Source organism: Crocodylus siamensis, chromosome 5 (assembly GCF_052110815.1).
Source record: "Crocodylus siamensis isolate JL-2025a chromosome 5, ASM5211081v1, whole genome shotgun sequence".
NCBI lineage: Eukaryota > Metazoa > Chordata > Crocodylia > Crocodylidae > Crocodylus > Crocodylus siamensis.
The window spans coordinates 55,101,961-55,122,626 of NC_143399.1; the positions used below are offsets into that span (position 1 = coordinate 55,101,961).

The following is a 20,666-nucleotide window of genomic DNA, read 5'->3' on the forward strand; positions in this document are numbered from 1 at the left end:
AAGGGGATATTAGTGGGTTCAGGGCTAATTTGTGGCATGCCTGCCAAAAAGTCCCTGACTGGTTTACAGTTAGATATCATCATCATCATAACAGCTTGTCAGAGAAAGTGAAGAAAATGTGTATGATAGTCACAAATTCTGAGGCTCTGGTTCCACTGACAGCCAAAAGTGAATTCCAGGTAGTCTTTTTATTTTATAAACTACCAACTGCCCGTCAGGAATGATGGGGGGCGGACGGGAATGGCGCACTGGCACACATCACCCCGTGCCGCTGCTGCCTGCTGGGGGTGGTGGTAGAGCTTGGCCCGCTGCCCCCCTTGGCCAGCACCCTGTGCTGCTGCTGCCTCCAGGGAGCAGGGCTGGGGGGTGGGGGGCAGTGAGGCCAGCAGTGCTGGCCTTGTCCCCCTGCTCCATCCCCGCCATCATGGTGGCATTGTGATTGGCGGCTAAGACAACCAATCAGAGTGAGAATAAAGCGTTATTGACAGACAGACAGACAGACAAAGGCTTTTATCATATTAGAATAATTTCATGTTTTTAGAGTAAGAAAGGTGTGTTTAAAATAAATCAAAATAATACATTAATGTATTTCTGTAACTATACACTTAGGAAAGCTGAAAACTTCATAACTAGAGCCTTTTAGAAAAAAATATTGAAAAGACTACTGTTTCTGCTAAGACAGAATTAATTCAAGTTTGTTGGACAGAATATGTATCAATCTGATATCAGGTTTATTAGGAGACTATTACTTCTATCTGACTTCTCACCTATATTTTAAGATTATTCAAATTCAGCTGTCTTGTGCGGTTAGTCTTTAACATAACATCCTACATTCGTCTGTACTCAGGCTGTCTTAAAGTATAGTTCTCAGCCTGAAGCAGGAATTGTTCAGTGTTAAATGTGAAGACAGAATAATTTAATTATGATGTTGGTGTATATCATGTGCTTTCACATAAACTGTTCAAAGAGTAGTTTTGCATAATTTTTGTGGCATGAAAGAAGTTTGGGTGACAAGTAAATTATGATTAAAATAAGTTGTTTTTCAAAGCTAACCTATATTATTAAAACAGTAATTAATGCAATGAAGTAATGCAGAGTTGCAGTTGATTTTTATCATCACCTCTGGTTTGTACACAGTACTCATACTGTAGTAGATACAATCCTTGAAATATCATTTTGAACAAAAAGACCCATTATGAAAATCCATTTAAAGCTCCTTACGATTGCAATAGCACAATATTTATTATCAAAATCCGAAGGAATAACAACAAACTAATTGTGTTTAAAAATCTCTTTTTAGAAGAGAGTTCGGTTAATATGGGACAAATTTAAAAATGTTCTTTTATTCAGAAGAGTGGCGTTCTTCATAGTTATTGATAATACTAGCTCTTCCCATTCATGCTTATGAACGCATTTTTGCCATATCTTGCTTCTGATTGGAACTCCCTACTAATGACCAATACCCATGTATCCAATTTTAAGATTTTTAAATAAGAATATTAAGTAAAAGTAGCCAATCAAGTCATTAACAGTTGTAAGACTAGTTTGAAGGTAATGTAGCATGAGCAATTGTTGCAGTAATAATTGGCTTAAATAAATCCCAGTTCCTGGTATCAAGGGACTAAATATGCTGAGTGGGTAAAGGCAAATAAGATTTCAGTTGTAATCTCTTGTTCTTTGCTGGCAAATTTAAAACTTATTGAAGGTAGAGACTGAGGTCATTCTGGTTTGGAAAATTAAACACATTTATACTCGTGCTGCTTTCAAATTTGGGTGTTTGCATTGCATTTGCATTGCATGACTGGAATAGGTCACTAGGTAGAGTCTCTTTTTGGTTGTCTGTCACTGCTGTGCTAAAATACATCCTGTGTAAACCTGTTGGTCTGTGGGAGAAAAACAATAAATAGTTTTTTTTAAAGATAATTTGCATGACTTATTTAAATGACTCATGGTTTTTGTAAATATCTATGAGAGAGCTTATCATACAGTTGACACATCTCAGAAGCCACCAGTCTGAACTCCCCAAATCCCGTTTATATTCCTGCTGATGTAATGTGGAAGGACATCTGTATGAATCAGCATAGCAGAGGGCATGCTTTGTATCACTTAATAGTGAGTCCTCTGGATAACTGATAGTCATATGGCTAACACAACCTTACATTGGAGGCTCCATTTGTATTCAGAGATTGGTCTTGCATTTATGTACTGGGTGTATGTGTGTAACTTCTTTATTTCCAGTACTACTGAGAGCCTACCTGTAGTTAGCCTGTGTCTTAAATTAAGAAGTAGGTTAATTCTTACGAATTGTAAATTAAGATGTCAGTTCTGCTGTGCTTATGACCCTGTCTATACACATTATGTCTACTGCACAATTACTGGTTATATGTGTAAACTAGTTGCCTGCCTTAAAAAAATTCAGAGATCCAATCGTATATGAAGTTATGATTTGAAAATTTGGAATAACTTTTTATAGTTGGTTTCTGTCCAGCCTTAATTTGCATGTGTAGGCAGTCTGTGGGGGAGATAGCTGCTGCAGTCTCCCAGGTGCTGGGGAGCGCAATGTACTGCTGGGGAGCGCAATGTACTACTGGGGCTGGGAGATCACAGCCCATGTGGTCTCCCAGCCACAGAGGTGCGGTGGTGCTCCATGCACTTCCATGGCCAGGAGACTATTGCAGTGTCCCATTCAGTGCCCTATTCAGCTGCCAACTAATCTAAGCACACTTTAGTATTCAACATTCAAGTTTTTCAAGCACCTAAAGTTCCACTTCTCTGCATACCTGGAAGTGCAGTCTTTACAAGGCTGATCATCTTAGTGCTGTGCTTGCACCTAAACCTTGTCAGGATCCAGAAATCTGGCATTCCTCTCTCTGTCCTCTTTCATTGGCTTGAACCACTCAGTCTTACCAGAGCATGCTTACCAGATCAGGATCTTCACAAACCCATTGACTGCTGCCATTTCTTTTCAAAACCTGGGGAGGAGGTGGTGGACTCTACTGGCCTCTTTGTCTTTTGGGGTAGTGTTAGAACACTTGGTTTATCTTGTAGTCGGGAAACCTAGGATTCCCTTCTGTGTTTGAGGCCCTTGAAACCACATCTTCTGCCTCTCATGAGAGAGCGCTAACCACCAGGCTTACGTTCATCTGGTTTGGGGCTGCTTTTCCACCCACCCTTTTGAAAGCTGTGACACTAAGCAGAAAAGAATTCAATAATCCTAGGCCCAAAGAGAGCATAAGACTTGTTGTTAGGGCATACAACTGGGAAAGGGGAGTCCAGTGTTTCAGTCCCTTTTCCAGGGTGTTTGTGTATTTTTTTTTAATATGAAATAGTCATAAAATACATGATCCTTATAACAGGGACTGGAACCTTAGATTTCTCCCTGAAGAATGGTCTGAACCATTAGGTTAAAGTCATGCTCCTATACTTGCTCTGACTCCCTGACATACTTTTTATGTGCAGTGGAATCGCTTCAACATGAAGTATTAAATTCCCCTATTTCAGAGTGATGTATATCTTTGTGAGGAGCACTCCTTTGTGAAGTACAAAAAAAGTTTGGATTTCCTCAGGGAAAGGAGATGAACCCAAGTTTTCAACATTCTATCTGAGTGCCCTCATCAGTCACCTTTTGCATGTAAGGCTGGCAGTGCCACTGGCCTACTCTTTCTTCTGGTGACTGTTTTAAAAGGAAGGCATGGCACCCACTCCATTTTGGAGGGTGGATGCTGAGAGAACAGCATAAACTTTTAGGAAAGAGTACCAGATTGTGAAAGGCAAGCAGGAGGAAAGCACCTTGCAGTAGCACCTAAACTAGGTAGGAATATGATGTACTTCTGCCTTCAGCATTTTCTTGCTGACTAGCTTGGGCAGCTGTCTTTTGGATCCGATTCAGAATCACCTATACTTCCTGAATATGGGAAGAATCTAAGGCATCTGGCCACCTAACTCCGAGATTGGGATACCACTCTGAAGACTGGGATCTTTTGCCTATTTTGAAAATGAAACCTGGGCTCCTCATTTCATTTGTTTTCAACATTTTACAACTTGTCTTTGAAGCCCCTAGGATTCTGCTGGTGCTGTATTTCTGTGAGTAGTATTACTATTACACTTGTAATGAATTGGTTTGTCACATTAGTAGTTGATCAAGAATTGTGTGCACCTTAACCTATTTGGGATTATTTTGATCATGAGTATACGTGTGTGTGTGTGTGTGTGTGTGTGTGTGTGTGTGTTTTAAAAATGGTTGAAGTAATGAACATATTTCATTAAACCTTTTTCTTAACCTTTATTTAGTTGATATTAATCCAATTATGGACAACACGGATGATGCGCAGCAGAAGAAACTAACAAAAGCAACAGTGTTGTTAAAACTTCAACAAAACTTGGGTATGTCACCTCTAGAGATCCTATGAGATTAGGAAAATATTTTGCTTTTTCAGTATCATTTATTCCCACACTATCAGTAGTAACTACCTCACATGGAAGTAGCAAAAGAAAAATAATTTAGGATTTAAAACATAGCACTAGAAAATGGTGACATAGATTTAGACTTACTTTTTGAGGTTAAATTGAATACCAGTCTTCTTGCAAAGAATGTTAGGGACTTTTGCCTTGTTTGTCTTACTCATTAAGGGCTTGGTCCTACAGAATACTGACCCCATTGCCACTGATATAATAAATGACTTAAGCACATGCTTAACATTTAAACACCTGGTCCTGCTGACTGGAGTAGGAGTACTTGAATATTTAGCTTGTGTTTTAGGGCCAACATACTCAGTACTGTATATGATTAAGTCCCAAGTGCGCAGCACAACAAAGAGACTTTAATGATGAGCACAGCAGCATAACAGTGGTAATTTTAAGTAGAGCCTTTTTAATTTAATAGTCTTTAAAAATATTTTCTCAATTGGGAGTAACAGGTGCTTTGGTGGTTCTGAAAAACAGTAGCCAACAAACAGACAGGAGGACAAATCATCCTCAAAACAAATGAAATAAGTAATCCTCTCTTCTTTTCTGGGAAGCCCCAGGTTTTTCCTGCTCTTTTCTAAATTAAAGGCAGTTAGGAGGCTTGAGTCAAGGTGTTGAATAAGTGTATACATTTAGAGTAAAAGGCACATTAGTACCTGCTGCTAGCCAAATTGACATGTTACACTGCCAGTGAATTCCAGCTTTTTTAGGTTATGTAGGAGCAGTAAGAAAAATCTGATGAAGAAAAGACCTTGTATGTGTAGGAGTCAGTAATTCAGCTGTGAAACTCCTGGGGCAAACTTAGTAAATTTCTCTCTTTCCTAGAATCTTTATAGAAATCTTCTCTTTTTAACTAAGACTTTTAGGGTCAACCCTGAGTTACACTTCTTATTTCAGTAATCAACTGAACAACTCTTACAGCAACTTTAAATCAACTTCAATATTAAATTGGTTTTACTTGTCATAATACATGTGTTTACTTTAACTGAAGAAGTACAGCAGCTATATTTTGGTTCTGTTTATAAATTTTTATTTGCGACAGCACTTCATTTTAATCGGTAGGAAGATGAGATCTCCAGGGTGATTTTTGAGTTTTACTACATCTGCTCCAAGTCCCTTTTGTATTAGAAAGGTTTAGTTCATTTCCTGGAATTTAGGTTTATGTTTATGCTGCTCCTTTACATGACATCATTTAATCTGAATTAATTCCCTAAAGTGGAGAAATAGTGCAGGTTTGGTGCGTTAGGTTTTATGGGCCAGTACACCAAATAGGTGTTAATAAAAAGCACAGTCAATTGGATCTCTGAAAGACTTCTTTCTTTATAGGTCGTTTGTATAATAAATTGAATTCATGTTGCTCTACAATATAGGCTGATATTTAAATACTTTAGTGCTTGACCAGCATTGCTTTCTCAGAAGAGCTGTTTTCAATGTTGTTTATTGTTCTTTCATTTTCATTTACTCTGTTCCCACCCTATCTTCTGGCCATTTGTGCTGTTGCCTTCACACACTGAAAATGTGTTTTCTTTATCATTTTAGGTGTGGTAATGGGGACTGTAATCGCAGTCATTGCAGTTGCCTTCTCTTTTAGCTACTTCAGTGACTAGACTCCAAGCAAAAGCAGAAGTCTGATCCTCATGGGGAAAAAAATGACCAGGATTCATATTTGTACAAAATAGAAACCTGTAGATTAAATATCAATAATGTAATATGTTACCTAAAAATCACAAGTAACGTGCATTGTAAATGGTAGTGATGCATGCAGCTTCTTGTTTTAACATGCAAAATAGTGAAGGTGGGTCCAATTTCAAGGAAATTAGAGCTCTGTATTGTTGATGGGGAAATTACCTATAAAATAGCTTCTTATCCAGAAAGAATGATCTTTTAAAAGTAAATTTCCTTTTTCCTGGTAGCTTCTATTAAAGATTATATATTAAGAGACTTTATCAAAGCTGGTAAAGCTTAACATATGCCTTATTTGAGGAACCTCATTTGGCAGGTCCTGGATTTGGCACTAATATGTTAAATTGCTATTAGATTACATGAGAGAAGTCCTGGCCACCTCAAGTCAGAAAGGATAACTTGAATGGACCAAGGGTTTGCTGAATATATATTCCCTGCTAGTGGCTATGCATCTCATTGTTTAACACACTTAGCAAATACGCAAATAGAGTAATAGTCTCAAGATCCTGCTTTTAGATTAATCCAAATTGTACATATTTCTTATTCAAGATGTATAGAGTCTAGAAAAGAATAAAGCAGTTAAGTTTCTAAGTTGCATGCAGAAATACATGTGCATTCCTGTTCACGTCGCATAAAAAATTAACTTAGCTTTCCTATTGAAATATTCAGCTAATGGCATTCTGATTTGCCAAAAACACAAGCACAGGGTATTAATTGGTTATATAACATGAGCAATTATTGAATACATTTTAGAAGCTGATCAGTAATTAATATCTTAAGTTATGAATAAGGTAGGTCAACCTACTTTGTTTGCATGGTGAGAGGCTCTTTAGGCATGTGTGGTGGGCAGAATGATTGATTGTTTTCCCACCCAAAAAAGACTGAAACAGAATTCGTAGGAGTTACCTCTTATATGTGAGAGGTTGAAATTCAAATTCATCAGAGTTTCCATGAAGGCTAATATTACAGTGGCATTTAACATTCATATTTTCAGCTTCATTTTGGTTTTGAAATGCTAAGGTTCTAGAGCTTACAGGGGAAGAATGGGAAAGTTTTGGGCTTGCAACAGAATGGAACATTAAACTTGGAATAAAGTGCAACTATGAAAAGCTAAAGTTCTTTTGAATTTTGCTTTCTGGAAGCAATAAGCCCAGGAACAGTTAATTTTCTTTACTTGGCAGTCTTCAGTTCTTGCTCACTGTGGATCAAAAAAAGCTGAACTGAAACTTTTTAAAAAGCAAAATGAAGTTATACAAGTACTTCCTTCATTGAATTCTAGTGCAGTGACTCTCCACTAGGGAAACTACGGAAGTTCTGCAGGGGTGCTGTGATGCAACGCAGAAGCAGCATACATGTTAAACTGCCTTGCACTCTCCTACTCCTCCTGCATTAGGAACCTAAGCCTAAAGCAACCAGGAGTTGCCTTGTGCTGTGTAGTCATTCCTGGTTCAGCCCTCTCCTCCCCCCACAGGCCTGTCCTGGAAACAGAGGTGTGCAGAACAGTTCTACCCACACGTCTGGTCCTGGGAGAGAAGAGCAGGTAGGGTTGGACTGGGAAGAGCTACACAGCACAAGGGAGCTGCTGCCTGCTCTAAGCTAATCAGAGTCCTAATGTAGCACATGTGTCACAGCCTTTCGCAGACTGGCTGTGTTGTAATTAGGGTTTGAATCTGGTTGAGAATCACTGAGGCAAGTTAAAGCAATGCCACTGTGATTCTCAACTAGGTCACCATCACATTAAAAAAAAAATGTGGGAGATGTCTTGACCCTGAACAGGTTGAGAACCACTGTTCTAGTGAAATATCAAATCTAAACGCTTAAAGAAGTTGTTTCTAATTCCACCAAGTCAGCAATTTAACATTTGCTGGTTAAAACCTTATTAAGCAACTGTGGTATGTTCCTTTATGACATTTATGAATATGACCCTTTTCTGCTCAGTGCTTTGTTTAAATGGACCTACCTGAAGGCAGGAGGAGGAAACAAAGCCTTTAGAACTGGAGTGGAAGGTAATCTTGCAGCAAATTTATTTTGCAAATAAGTGCAGTTTCATGGGTTCCATAAGCAAAATAGCCTATGACAAATGGATCTTTATGACCCATGATGGAAATGAATTCCCTATCCTTCTTTCAGCTGCCTTTTATTTCAAAAAGTGCTCCTTACACTCTGCTCCCTTCTCCTAAGAGAATGGTGGAAAGGAAGGAGCAAATCAGTTTCTCACTGATAAATACTGGTTGTATAATTCCCACCCCCATGTGATTAAGAGGAGCTGGAATTTGGACTTGATTGTCAAAGAGTTCTCTTCTCTCTTAGTACTGCCTCAGGTTAGGAAAGCAATTTGGAATCCTAACCCCCACAGTTTATAAAAGAAGGGAATGGTTGCCTGAGCATTTATTCACATGAGGACCGCAAATATGGCCTTTGATTTTGCCTCCATCTGTATTAAGTCTGAGTTTTCTCTGAAGCCTGGGTTTTGTTAAGAAATACATGAATATGTATAAATGCATACATGCACATGCATAAATCCACATATGTGGTACTAGGTTTACATGCATAGACTTAGGGGGAGAAAAAACTTGTGCATTTGCCTGTAGTATGCACTTATTTAAACATAATGTAAACTGCATTCCTTAAGTACACACTGCTGTCAGTGCGGAGGTATTAGCAGCCCCAAGATGGACTGTTTTGAAGGTTTGAAAATAAGCAGTGCTGGTCAATTTTGGGGCTGCTAATATCACAACACTGACTATAATGTGCCCATTTATTTCCCCTGTATACACTTATACTCCCTTTGTTAATGTTTTGTTAACTCAGATAGTAAACTCTAAGCCTAAGCCATTATCATCCTGCACGATTGTGAAATGTCGGGCAAAGTTTTTTGTGATTTAATGCTCCAACACTCCAGTTCTAAAACTGGTGAAGTATAAGGCTAGAAAGATTTGTGTAAATACAGCACTTCTTGAGAAGTCTAGAAGTGTAAAACTTGATCCTGGGTGGTATTTGGGCCTTTCTCGTAAGGTTCATTTAGTGGATGAGTCTTCTATGATGCTAGGAATTTAGTGTATTGTGTAACAGTGGTAGTCACTCTAATCTGACTGTTGGCTATAGACTAAAATTACATCTTAAAATTAGACCTTTGCAGCTGGGTCACAGCATCCATGAGAACCGCTGGCTCCCACTGTGGGTGGGTGTGGCAATGGGTATGTATTAGTGTGGGTGAGACGGGTAATTTCTTACTCAATAAATCATAAAGATCTATTTGTTAAATAGGAAGGGTGCTAACCATATTCTCTTGCTGTCAGATGACGGATCATTTTTAATTGTGTACACGATGGGTTTATGGAAGGCTAACTCATAGGTTTAATGGGTTGGGAGCTGATGGTGAGGAAGTAAAGTAGCCTAGAATGAGACATTTGGTCTAACACAAAAAGAATACAATTTCTTTTCTAAGTAATGGGGAGGGAAAATTAATACTTTGCTTATTTACAAGTGATTGAAGCAAATTAAGTAAGTATTACAGGTTTTACTGTCATTCTCAGAAGAACCAAATCCTTTAGGAAACAAAAATGGGTGGCAAAAGCAGTAGGACCTGGCTTTCCGGTCTGTAGGTCGACTAATTCTCTCAGTTGAAGAATTAAATGTGGTCTGAGAATTGTAATGGTACAGATGAGGGATTTTCCAGTGTTCTTGCATTAGTTTCATAGTTGCCATTTTAGTTATGATGCAATTTCTAGTTATCTTAAGAAACTAGAGAAACAACCCTTTAAAGAAGAGAAAGATCCCAGGGCTGAAAATCAAGAAAACAAAAAATATAAAAGCTGCTTATTCTTGATTCTATCTGTTCAAGTTCTAAGACTTGTGCTTGTCTAGTCTTTTGCTTTTAAGCAAAACTTTTATAGCAGTTTTAATTAAAATTTAAGGAACCTTTTCATTTAATTTAAGTTTTTTTTAGATCAGAGTTACATATTTCTAACCACTTCTATTCATTGATATACTTGCCTTTTCCAATTAGATTTTCCAGTGTACGGCTTCAGTGGGAGCTTTAGGGATTCCAAGATTCTGAAAATCTGGCCAGTTATTTAAATGAATGTAAGTTTTGGAAGCCTGAACCCATGTACTCATTTAATTATCTTTGTCTCTTACATACCAAATTGTTGGTTTGACACATTGTTTAAATATAGAGGGTTTGAATAACTGAATATTTTATGAGGGACTAAACGTTGTAAGTGTGTTTGTAAATTGGGGAATGACTGTTAAATTCAGTTAAATTACATCCATTTAACCTCATAGCTAGGGACCTACCTAAATTGAGGAGGCAGGCAGCTGATTTTATAGTCAGATTGCAGGGCTGTCTGCCATTTTTCACAGGCTTATCTCAGTGGGGCCCTCCCATGCCTCTAGCCAAGGGGCCTCAGCAGCTCTAACTCTCGCCGCTGATTGACTGAGAGGGCTGTCATGCGGCCGCACCCCTTACTGCTGATTGGAGAAGGGTTGGGCCACATGACAGGGAGCCCTCGCAGCCAATCAGCAGCCAAGGGCAGAGACTGCCACCATCTTTGCTGCTCCCCTTTGTGCCAATGGTGCCCCCCCACCCCACCCCTTCCCAGGCTGCGTGGCTGCACCATAGCGAGGGAGCCAGCATTTTATTTTTAGTAAGTATTTAAGTTTTTTTTGTGTGTGTGGACAATATCCAATTTAATGATTTAGCAGAAAATCCTATGCATAGCATAGACACATGTTTACACTGGTATAATTTGCCTTTTACACTGCTGTGAAACAAGTGGACACATGATACAGAGCCCTATACTAGTGTAAATCACTGAACCTATGATGTAAAGCTACATGTAACAAACAATGTAAAAAAAACAAAATAAAACTGGCTCATCTGTCATATGTCCACAAACTAGTTGAATATTTAAACTGGTTGCTATGGAACCTAGTGGTGAGGTACTGTAAGGTACTACAGTCTGCTACCAGTCATTTCTTTGGCTCTGAAGTCAGGTGGAACAAAGTAGTGTAAATTATACTGATGTAAATGCATCAGAATTTACAGTAGAGTTGCATTGGACCTCAAAGCTCTTGTGTAGCAAGACTTTTAACTGATGCTTGTAGGGTGGGATAGCATTATTTTACCACTGCAAAAAAACATGAAAGTTGTACTAGTCGTACATTACTGGCTCCATTTTTGCCAATGTGCCCATAGGCAAAAACCACATTCTTTATTTCTCTACCAAAAACCCACTGATGCAAATAGAAAGATTCTCTTTGAGTTAAATTGGACTGAGATGCGAGCCATGGAGAGCAAAAAGTTTGTTTTATGGATTCATTAAATCTTTAACTTTGTTGTTCAGGAATCTTGTGTAGAACAATTTACAGTGTTTTGAGTCAACTCCTTCCTCTTGTTTAGTCTTTCCTGCAAAGTTGTGTATGGATACCATGATCAAAGCTCTTATTTCTAACTGATTATTCACAAGCTACTTCTGTTGAGAGCTGGTGCCAAATGGATGTTTCATTTAAAAAATTATGGGTTATGGAATTCTTAGGGAACTCCTGCTTAAGCATGCTTCATCTGCCTATAAAGCTGGCATGTGATTATTTCTTTCTAAATATACCTTGTGGTTTGTGTGTGTGTGTGCCCTAAAAGGAGGAGCTGAGACCTGCTTCATCAGGAATAATAACTCTTTCCCCCTTCACTCTTAAATTCTGTCTTCTCTACACCAGAGTTGTCTATTTCCAGCCTTCTGCCCAAGGTGGTAATAATTCATCTTATGGTATAACAAAAGACTGCATTAGCTGATAATCATTGTAATAATTCACCTATTTGTCTACTCATTCAGGTTGTAGTTTACTAACAAATGATGTACTGATCAGAATGGAGATGCATCAGATCAGTTGTAATTACTGGTTAGGGATACAAGCACAACAGAGACAAATCTTTGAGAGGGGAAAGGGGCTGCTCCAGAGAAGCATGATAGTAGTTGAATTACTCTGCTAGGCATTGCACTGAAGGATTTGATTAATGTAATATAACACTATATCCACACTTAAGAATTTGATACCACAGGAATATATACACTTTTAGCTGTATGTTATTCAACTTGTAGGTGGAACTGAGATGTCAGTCATTATGTAATGTGAAATACTTTTAGGGTTTGGATTTATAAAGGAATGCAAGTTATGGGTTGGAAAGCTGGGAAGACCTCACTTGTTTTATATAATTTATTTTACGTTGCTCTTGAGTGTCGCAAACTTACATAATTAGTTAATGCTTTCACTAATTCCCTTGTTTTAAAATGAAGACTCTCTAATGCTTATGTTACTCTTTTTCTAATTGTAAAGCAGAAGTCTATTAGACAGTGCTTTGTGGTAACTGTGAAGGACAACAGGAAGAAGAGAATTCTTACCCTAACTGAAAACCAGGGATATGATTTTACTTATAAATTTTTCATGTAAATCCATTGGGAAGCATTTGCCACTTTCAATTGAGATAGAAAATGTTTAGATGTCTGCAAGTTAAGGCAATACATATATGGGAACAGTAACAAAGGAAAGCTTCGTGGGGGACTAAGGCCTCAACGTGCAGAACTGTCACAGACGCTACTAGGATTTCAGTCCATGGAATGTCTGAACAGAAAGCAAGATTTACTAGAGTAGCTGTATACAGTGAATAAAATGCAAAGCTGAATAAACAGTATTAGTGATGAACAGTAAAGTTGCTAAATAGTCTTAAAGTTTCAACAGCCTCAGATGTTCAGTAAAACAGCTACAAATGTAGAATATATTTGATTTTTATTTGGTAATTTTACCTATCAGCCTTCAAGCTTGTCAAGGCATGAAACAAACCCTTTCAATGCTAGAAAAGACCAAAATGTGGAACACCTACTTTATGTACTGGGCAATTATTGACTTTCATGGTTTTAACTATACAACTTTTTTTGCAGTGCTCTCTTACTGAGTGTGTCAGAACAAAGCTCTTGCTTTATGTGTTCCTGCATTTACAGTGTTAGGTCTCCACAATTTTTCTTTTAAATAAAGTTTAAAATTTTAAGCTTGAACATTTTTCTGATGATTTTTTAGGTATTCTTTAAATGGACTGTAAAGTTACATTTTATGAATGACTCCTGTTTCTTTTTAACCTTTATTCAAATTTATTACATAAACACAAAAATACTAATTCAGTAATACACAGATACTTTAAAGAAACAGCATAAATGTTCACAATTTGGTAAAGCAACACACCAGAAAGTAGCTGATAAAATTTGCATTAACGAAAGTTCACTGGCTGTATTATTTTTTTAGAAGAGAACTTTTTTCAGCAATGTGCTGACTTCCACTCTTTCACAATTATTAAAAGATAAATATAGAACACTGTGCTGGGTGCTTTTGACATACTGGAGAGGGGATCTGGTTCTGTTCCTACTAAAATCTGACTAAGCTCTCTTTGTCCTTAATGGGAAAATATTGGGCCTTTAAACTATCTAATTTTGCTGGTGCTGTAGATTACATAGAAACAAGTATATATAGAACTTACTGGTATTTTTAACACAGTTCACATACTGACACGTGGGAAACAAATCTTACATAATAAGTGCACACAGCCTTCTCTAACTGAGATGGATCCTGCTGCAGTCAATTGCAATACATTGAAGAGAAATGAAAGATAGTAAAAAACTAGTTCCCTAATTCAGGGGTTTTCAAGCTTTTAAAATAAGTGTACTCCTTCTGACTTGGTTTCAACTCCTATACCCCCTTATATTTTTGTTTTCTTTTAAGGGGTGGGGGGCAGATTGAGGCCCCCACAGTGAGGAAGGGAGTGGGGCTGGGACAGGTGCTACACAGCTATGGCAAGGTGGGCACAGGATAGAGCTGCGAGTAGCTTGTCTGGAGGGCACGGGGGAAGCAGCTCCTGCTGCTGCATGCCCCCCAGGAGGGAATGGGGGAGCACGTACCCTCGGATCTGTGTGCAGGGCGGGCTGGGGCTACAGCACCTCCAGGTTCTTCCTGGCGAGGGTAGGACTGTGCTCGTGGCAGGCAGTGGCAGCACTGGGAGCGGGGCTATGGGAGGAGCTGCAGCCACTCACTCCAGAATTTGCCATAGCCCCCCAACCCCCTCCCAGTGCTGCCGCCACCACCCAGCCCAAGTGCAGTGTGGCCCAACCCCCTCCCCCTGGGAAGAGCCCAGCACAGCTTCGGCCTACAGCAGCAGCCTGCACAAATCTAGGGGCACGTGCCTTCCCAGGGGTGTGCGTAGAGGCGGCGCTTGGGGGGGGGGGGTCTCACACACGGTGGCCGCCACTGCCACCACCACTCACTGCCCCACGCTGCCGCCACTGTTATTACCACTCACTGGCACTGCTAAACCCACACCGCTTTTCACCACAGGCTGCTGACGGGCCTTGCACCTGGCCAATCATGCGCTACCCGTCAGCAGCCCATGGAGCTGCATGTGTGATGGGCTGTGGGAAAGGGGCGCAGGCGCAGTGGCGGCACAGAGCAGTGGGTGGTAGCAGCGGCAGCTACTGCATATGAGCCCCCCCATTCTGGCCATCTAGCCTGTGCCTGTGCAGCCCATAGTGGGGGACTACTACCCTCACCATCCCCCCTGGCCCTGCTCCTGGGAGCAGGCATAGAAGTACACTCCCTCCCCTACTCCCTGCCATTCAGACCCTCGCTGCTGTCCAGGAAGGGGTGGAGGAGAGGAAGCTGAGGTGGTGGGGAGGTGCTGCGGTGTGCCATGTGGGGCCAGTGGCACCTGGCATGCTCCTCCCCCTCCCCCTGTCCCTCCCACAGGTAAGAGGCAAGCTGTGGGAACACACTGGGGGAGATGCCACGGCCATGCCCCGTGGCACACTCCATCTCTGCCCACCTGAACGTACCCCCTACAGCCTTTCTAAGTACCCCTGGGGGTAGGTGTACCCCTGGTTGACAACCCCTGCCCTAATTATTCAATATCTTGTTCATCCATGTTGCCATTTTCAAGTGCTGGGAGTTCCCTTTCAGGAAGTAGCCCATACTCATTTAAGAAGGACTCCACATCCACAGCAAAAAAATCCTCACTGAAGTGTTCAGTCACACTAATAAAATTGCTCAAAAGCTCCCCACCCTTGTAGATGAGCAGTGTTGGGAGCACATCACTTGAGAAGCGGTCTCCAGCTCCCGTATTAGAAGCCCTTATGCTACAAAACCTCACTGATGCATATTCTGTTGCAAGACAACTTAAGCTGTTGTTCAGTGCCTCACAGCCCTTGATGCCATCTTCATAAATGTGAACGATAATTGTGGTGGTTTTTCGTTCCTTCTCAATGACTTCCAGGAATTCTTCTCCGTTTTGCAGTTCACACATGTAACCGTATTTGGGCCCAAAGCTGAGCCTTTGATGCATATCCTGCATGCACCGTTTGCGATATTTTTGTAGGCAGCTTTCATCTTCTTTCTCATCTTGCATTAGCTCATATTCTTGCATACTCATCTGTGAACATTGAGAGAGTAGCAAATTACAGAGCGGTCCTTTATCTACTGAACCACAAACGGGACAAGGTATTAACCATAAATCTTTGCATAAGAAGACACTTAGGTGGAAGAATAATAGCTGACAACTGCCATCTTGGAAAGACAGGAATGAAACTTTTGAATGGGATCCCTATTTTGCCCCCTTGTGTGGACAGATGAATGGTAGTGAAGACAGTCAACATACCTTTAAAATAAGAATACAGTCAAATTCTGGCCTTACTAAAATTACTGGGAATTTTGTCAGTGACATCAGTTAGGTCCAAACTCTGCCCCATCTTTTTCTATTTCTTGGATGAAATCCATAACCACTGTAATGCACATGGTCTCAGAGGCATATTGAAATGAAGGTGATCTGAGGCAGCTAGATACCATAAGAATCATTTCAACATTCTTGGCAAAATCTCTCATTAGGGATTGAGTCCTCAATACTGGTCAATGGTTGATTAAACTCTCACCTTTAAGTCAGGTATCTGCGTATGATAGCTGCACAACTGCTTCCTGTAAAGAAGCTAATTGCTCATAAAGGTATGCATTTGGGTAAGATGCTTCCATCCTTATTCTAGATAGTTACTTCCTTACTCTGTATGTAGTCTCATTTTCCTCTGTGGAACTACTTGCGTGAAGAGAAATATTATGCACTTTAAGGGCAGCATAGTCTTTTCCTTTGTTATTACTTCATATTAAATTTACAATAGGTTACATTTCTATAACTGATGGTAATATGAACCACATATAGCCATTTTAACATTTGATATACTTCCAAAACCTGAGCTAGTTTTCACAGTACCATTTAGGTCATTTTTGGCCCAGCTTGATAAATTGGGGAAGAGAAGGAGAAGAGATATTACATTACTTTGTGCAAAATGTTAAAATCGAGATTGGTGCAAATTACAGTCAGGATTTTTTGACTCATCTGCTTACTTGGTTTCTTGTTTTTAGAACAGCTGATTTGTTCAGGTTGTCCCTCCCCTCTCCTCATTCTTACCTTACGGCTGAATCTGTCTCTGGTGTCTTTATCTTCTTTACTGGAAGACCTATGCGGTGAAGACAATTGTCTGAGAATTTCCTTCTTGCTCATAGTTGTAGGGTCTGTGTCTTCACTTTCTAATTTAAACTTTCTCCAGTCATTGATCACCCCTTTGGGCCCTAAGAAAGATATTGGATCTTATTTGATTTTATTTTTAATTTCTAAAAAGCATGATGTTTTTAAATATAGAGCACATTTAAAGATTTTTACATGCACTGTGAAATGAGTACATCACACTGGGGTTTTTAGCTTATATCTATACCTTTGAAATATAATTCAGGACAAGTGCTGACTTTTTTAACTGAGAGCAAGTCATACTCTCTAGCATTGGCTAATAAAACTTTTTTTTTTTTTTTTTTTTTTTTTACAAACTCTTGAAAATTGTTCTCATTCAAAATTTCACTGAAGCTTTTCAAAAGTGAAATCTCAGCCATCTGGGGAAAAAACCTAAATAGATGAAAACATCTGAAATTTTCAGAAGGTCACTGGAATTTCAAATCTCTTAAAAACTTAAAACATGTCAAGCATGTCGGTTCTGCCACTCTGAGATGCAAAATGTCCCATTGTTGGAAATGTTGTAACTTCCTGTAATAGTGATTTGATGAGGATTATCTTTCTAATCTTTGAAAGTAAAAGCTCTAAATATCTGTTTTAAAGAGCCAGTGCTATAAAGAGAGGTACGTGTTACTCAACAAGGTGGGAAAAATTAAGGCTAAGAATTTCCTAAGAGGTCAGGTGGGAGCTTGAACACCATATTCACTCACATGCCACATCCACCTTTCCCCCACAAAAAATCAGTCCTCTGAAATTGAAGTCTGTGTTTTAAGCAGGAAATCTGATTTCTGTGCTGGGATGAAAGCATATAGGTACTGTAATAATGGCCTGGGACTCTGATTCTTTCCCAGCCATGGAGGAGGGACAGAATGCACCCTTCAGCTTCAAAACTACAGGTTTAACCTTCTCAGTCAGATGTTGCTGCCAATTTAGGACAGCTATTAGAGTGTTAAATCTATAGCTTTAATCTGAGCAGCAATGTTGAGCTGAGCAGTGATGCTAAAAATTGTACTCTGTCCTTCCAATCAGGACTCATTCATGACTCTGAAAAAAAATCTTTTTTTTCTTCATTCTGCCTTCCCTGAACAAGATGGGTGTCACTCTTTTTGCAACGTAGGGGGCAAGGGATCTGGTTATGGCATGTGAGAAAATATGGTAACTCACCTAATTCTAGAACCTTAAAGTCGGGGTGCTCAACCTCCAGCCTGTGGGGCTTCCTATGAGTGGGGAAATTTGGTGGCAGGGGAGCATTGGTAATTAATACCACCACCCTGCCCTTGTCAAATTCCCAAGGCATGCACAATGGGTTGGAGCCAGACCATGCCCCCTCCCTAGCATAGCCACATTGGGGCTAGGCCACACTCCTTTTTCCCTGTATAGCTAGATGGGGGCTGGGCTATGCCCTCCTCCTCTTGGATGGGGCCACTGCGCAGCTGCACTGGAGGTGGGCTGCCCATGTTCCCATCTGCATAGCCAGACTGGGCCTTGCTGTGCCTGCCCCAGGTGCTGGATCCTTTTAAAAAATGTTTAATTTTTACTTACTTGTTTTTTGGAGGGGCAAAAAGGTTGAGCACCACAGGCTTAAAAGTATCCTGAAATGATGAATATCTTCAGACCTGCTGGGTACTCCATAGTGTAGAATTCAGGGCACTAATAATGAATCTAATACCTCTGTTTTAGTGCCTTTTTAAAAACCTCTAGCAATAGGTCAAGAGTGTGGATTTGGAAAGGACTCCTAGGAAGATGCATTGCTGCAATGGAGTAGACTAAGGCTGCCCAACTTCTAAGCAGCCAGAGGCTGCCCACCATGTGGGCCCTCCATGGCCATGAAGGCTATGTGGACTCCCTTGGTACACACCACAGAGCGACTCCCTAGTTATGGCTCCCTTCCCACCCCTGATATGTAGGCTTACCAGGCCATGCTGACTAGGTCTTAGGGGCAGGGACTGGAAGTAGAAGCTGGAGGGGAGAGGTGGAACCTGGAGCACCCAGCAGCAGTGGAGGAAGTGGTGGTTGTGTGGGACTCTCAGGCTGCTAATTACTCGCTCCCAATCCCAGGCATAGGGTGACCATACATCCCAGTTTGGCTGGGACAGTCCTAGATTTTGGAGGCCAGTCCAGGCCGGTTGGTGAATATACAAATGAGTGACCTGGGTGTGGGGTGGGGAGGTGGAGCAGCATGAGCTGTGAAATAGGAAGCCCTAGCAGGCAGCAAAATTGCCTGAAAATAGATTAGCTTGATTAGTAGAATGTTGATTAGTGGAATGACCATTAAAAAGGGGAGATGATTGTTAACACTGTGAAGTAAAGAACAATGGGTTATTAATGGACCATTGACTCCCTGAGCTGCCTGAATATCAGAACTGCAAGAGGCCACCCTGCCCCTGCCTCTGCTTACAGAAATGCTGCTGACTTGAGAGGTGTGTGGGCAGTGCCCCAGATTTCACATTGTCCCAGGTGGTCACCCTATGCATACAGTATGCAGGCTACAAGTAGGGCAGCTCTGGACTAGACTATTAGTAGGGCACAAGTAAAATATAAAGGGGCTTCAGTAATGCAGAGATAATGTTAGCTATTTAGAGCATCTATTTATTTGCTCTCCAGCAAGGAGTATGGTGTGGCCTCTCTGTATCTATTTTAAATATTGAGCTAAACTGGCCCAAACCATGGTTTCCTTACCTGTATGCATAGCCTGCCCTTCAAATTCTTCTTCAAAACTGGCATTGGAGTTCTCCTCCATTACTGTGACTGCAGGTTCAACAAAGAAAATAATAACATGACAGCTAAGTGGCTGATGTTACTGTTGGATACAGGACAAAATGTCATTTCTTGCTGCTGCTAGGTACCAGTGTAAACTGTTATTAAAGCTTATGCAATCATTATTACAGTTCTGTTCACCTCATAAAAAGCAGTTAGGACAGTGATTAGTCTGTACTAGTAAAAGTGTCTAAACCAAGGCTTATTGCATGTACACAAACTTTTTTTTCCCCCACCCTAAATATTATGATCTCTTCCAAGTCATCAAGCAACTTAAGCAATCTAGTGAAAAAGTAGCTAGTAGAATCTTTTAGAATAATAATTTTCATAGCAAACTTCTCCCTGTGCCCTATTTTTTTAAACATGTAATCCAAAATTTTACAAATCTTTTGTTCTTAAGTATAGTATTCACTAAATAGCTCATATGCAATACAGTCTTTATTCTGCATCATCAAAATTCATTAGAAATATGCAAGTCAAAACTTTATGGGCGCATCCACATGAGCACGCACATAGGTCTTGCAGCACCTCAAAGCCCTTTGAGACGCTGCAAGATGCACATGAAGGAATGAGAAAATGTTTTCCCTAAATGCAAAATTAGACCCCTGGATATCCAGGGGTCAAAAGAAACTGCAGCAGAAAAAAGCAAGGCAGGATACAGTCCCGGACCATGCCTTGAGGCAACTGGAGGCTTGGTCTTCCACAGAGACGGTCTGGTAGCCTGCCAGAGTGTCTCTATGGTTGGCCCTTTCCCCAGTGCTGTAGCATCCTGCCTGCAGCAACCGGGATCTGGGCTCTGTGCCAGATAAGTTGGGGGTGGGGGTAGCTGCAGGAGCAAGGGGGACTACTGAATGTGTATGGGACCAAGGAAGGGCAGCTCAGGAGGGGTGGGTCCACCAGCCACCCCCTCACATGGGTCCAGCCTCCCCCACTTGCCTTGCAGCTGGGTGCAGCCCCCTGCTCACCTCCCTGCTTGGTTGCATCCTCCTTGCTCAGCTCCAGCCCCCCTGCTTGGCTCGTGGCCAGCTGTGGCCTGCTTGCTCACCCCCCACCCAGCTGCAGCCCCCCCCACATGCTCCCCGCCTGTCTGCAGCTCCCCCGCCATGCACTCCCCACCTGGTTGCAGCTTCCTTGTTCACCCACCCAGCTCCAACCCCAACCCCCCCACAGCTTA

The 20,666-nt window shown here is 40.8% G+C and overlaps 2 protein-coding genes across 4 annotated transcripts in view; one reads left to right on the forward strand and one right to left on the reverse strand.

The window, feature by feature from the left end:
• The window catches only part of ODR4 (odr-4 GPCR localization factor homolog), a 48,994-nt gene extending 35,795 nt beyond the window's left edge, over positions 1–13,199 (forward strand). For all 3 annotated transcript variants that reach the window (XM_090048348.1, XM_090048347.1, XM_090048349.1), the window contains 2 exons: positions 4,291–4,383; positions 6,004–13,199. In XM_090048348.1, the coding sequence (XP_089904474.1) occupies positions 4,291–4,383; positions 6,004–6,071 (161 nt within the window). In that variant the 3' untranslated portion in view covers positions 6,072–13,199. The remainder of the gene's footprint in view (positions 1–4,290; positions 4,384–6,003) is intronic.
• Positions 13,200–13,315: 116 nt separating this feature from the next.
• On the reverse strand, positions 13,316–20,299 carry PDC (phosducin). Its single transcript, XM_090048350.1, has 3 exons — positions 19,415–20,299; positions 16,640–16,800; positions 13,316–15,613 (listed from the first exon to the last, which is right to left on the reverse strand). Exons 1-3 carry the CDS (start codon positions 19,473–19,475, stop codon positions 15,086–15,088), a joined length of 750 nt encoding a protein of 249 aa, XP_089904476.1. The 5' UTR covers positions 19,476–20,299; the 3' UTR covers positions 13,316–15,085.
• Positions 20,300–20,666: the final 367 nt, after the last annotated feature.

Bases quoted from the DNA above. Each gene is read 5' to 3' on its own strand.
- PDC (XM_090048350.1), bottom strand. From the start codon at position 19,475: ATGGAGGAGAACTCCAATGCCAGTTTTGAAGAAGAATTTGAAGGGCAG. The intron at 16,801-19,414 runs GTAAGGAAACCA...TATCTTTCTTAG, and splicing joins AGGGCAGGCTATGCATACAG to GGCCCAAAGGGGTGATCAAT. The intron at 15,614-16,639 runs GTAAGAATGAGG...CAATGTTCACAG, and splicing joins GAGACAGATTCAGCCGTAAG to ATGAGTATGCAAGAATATGA.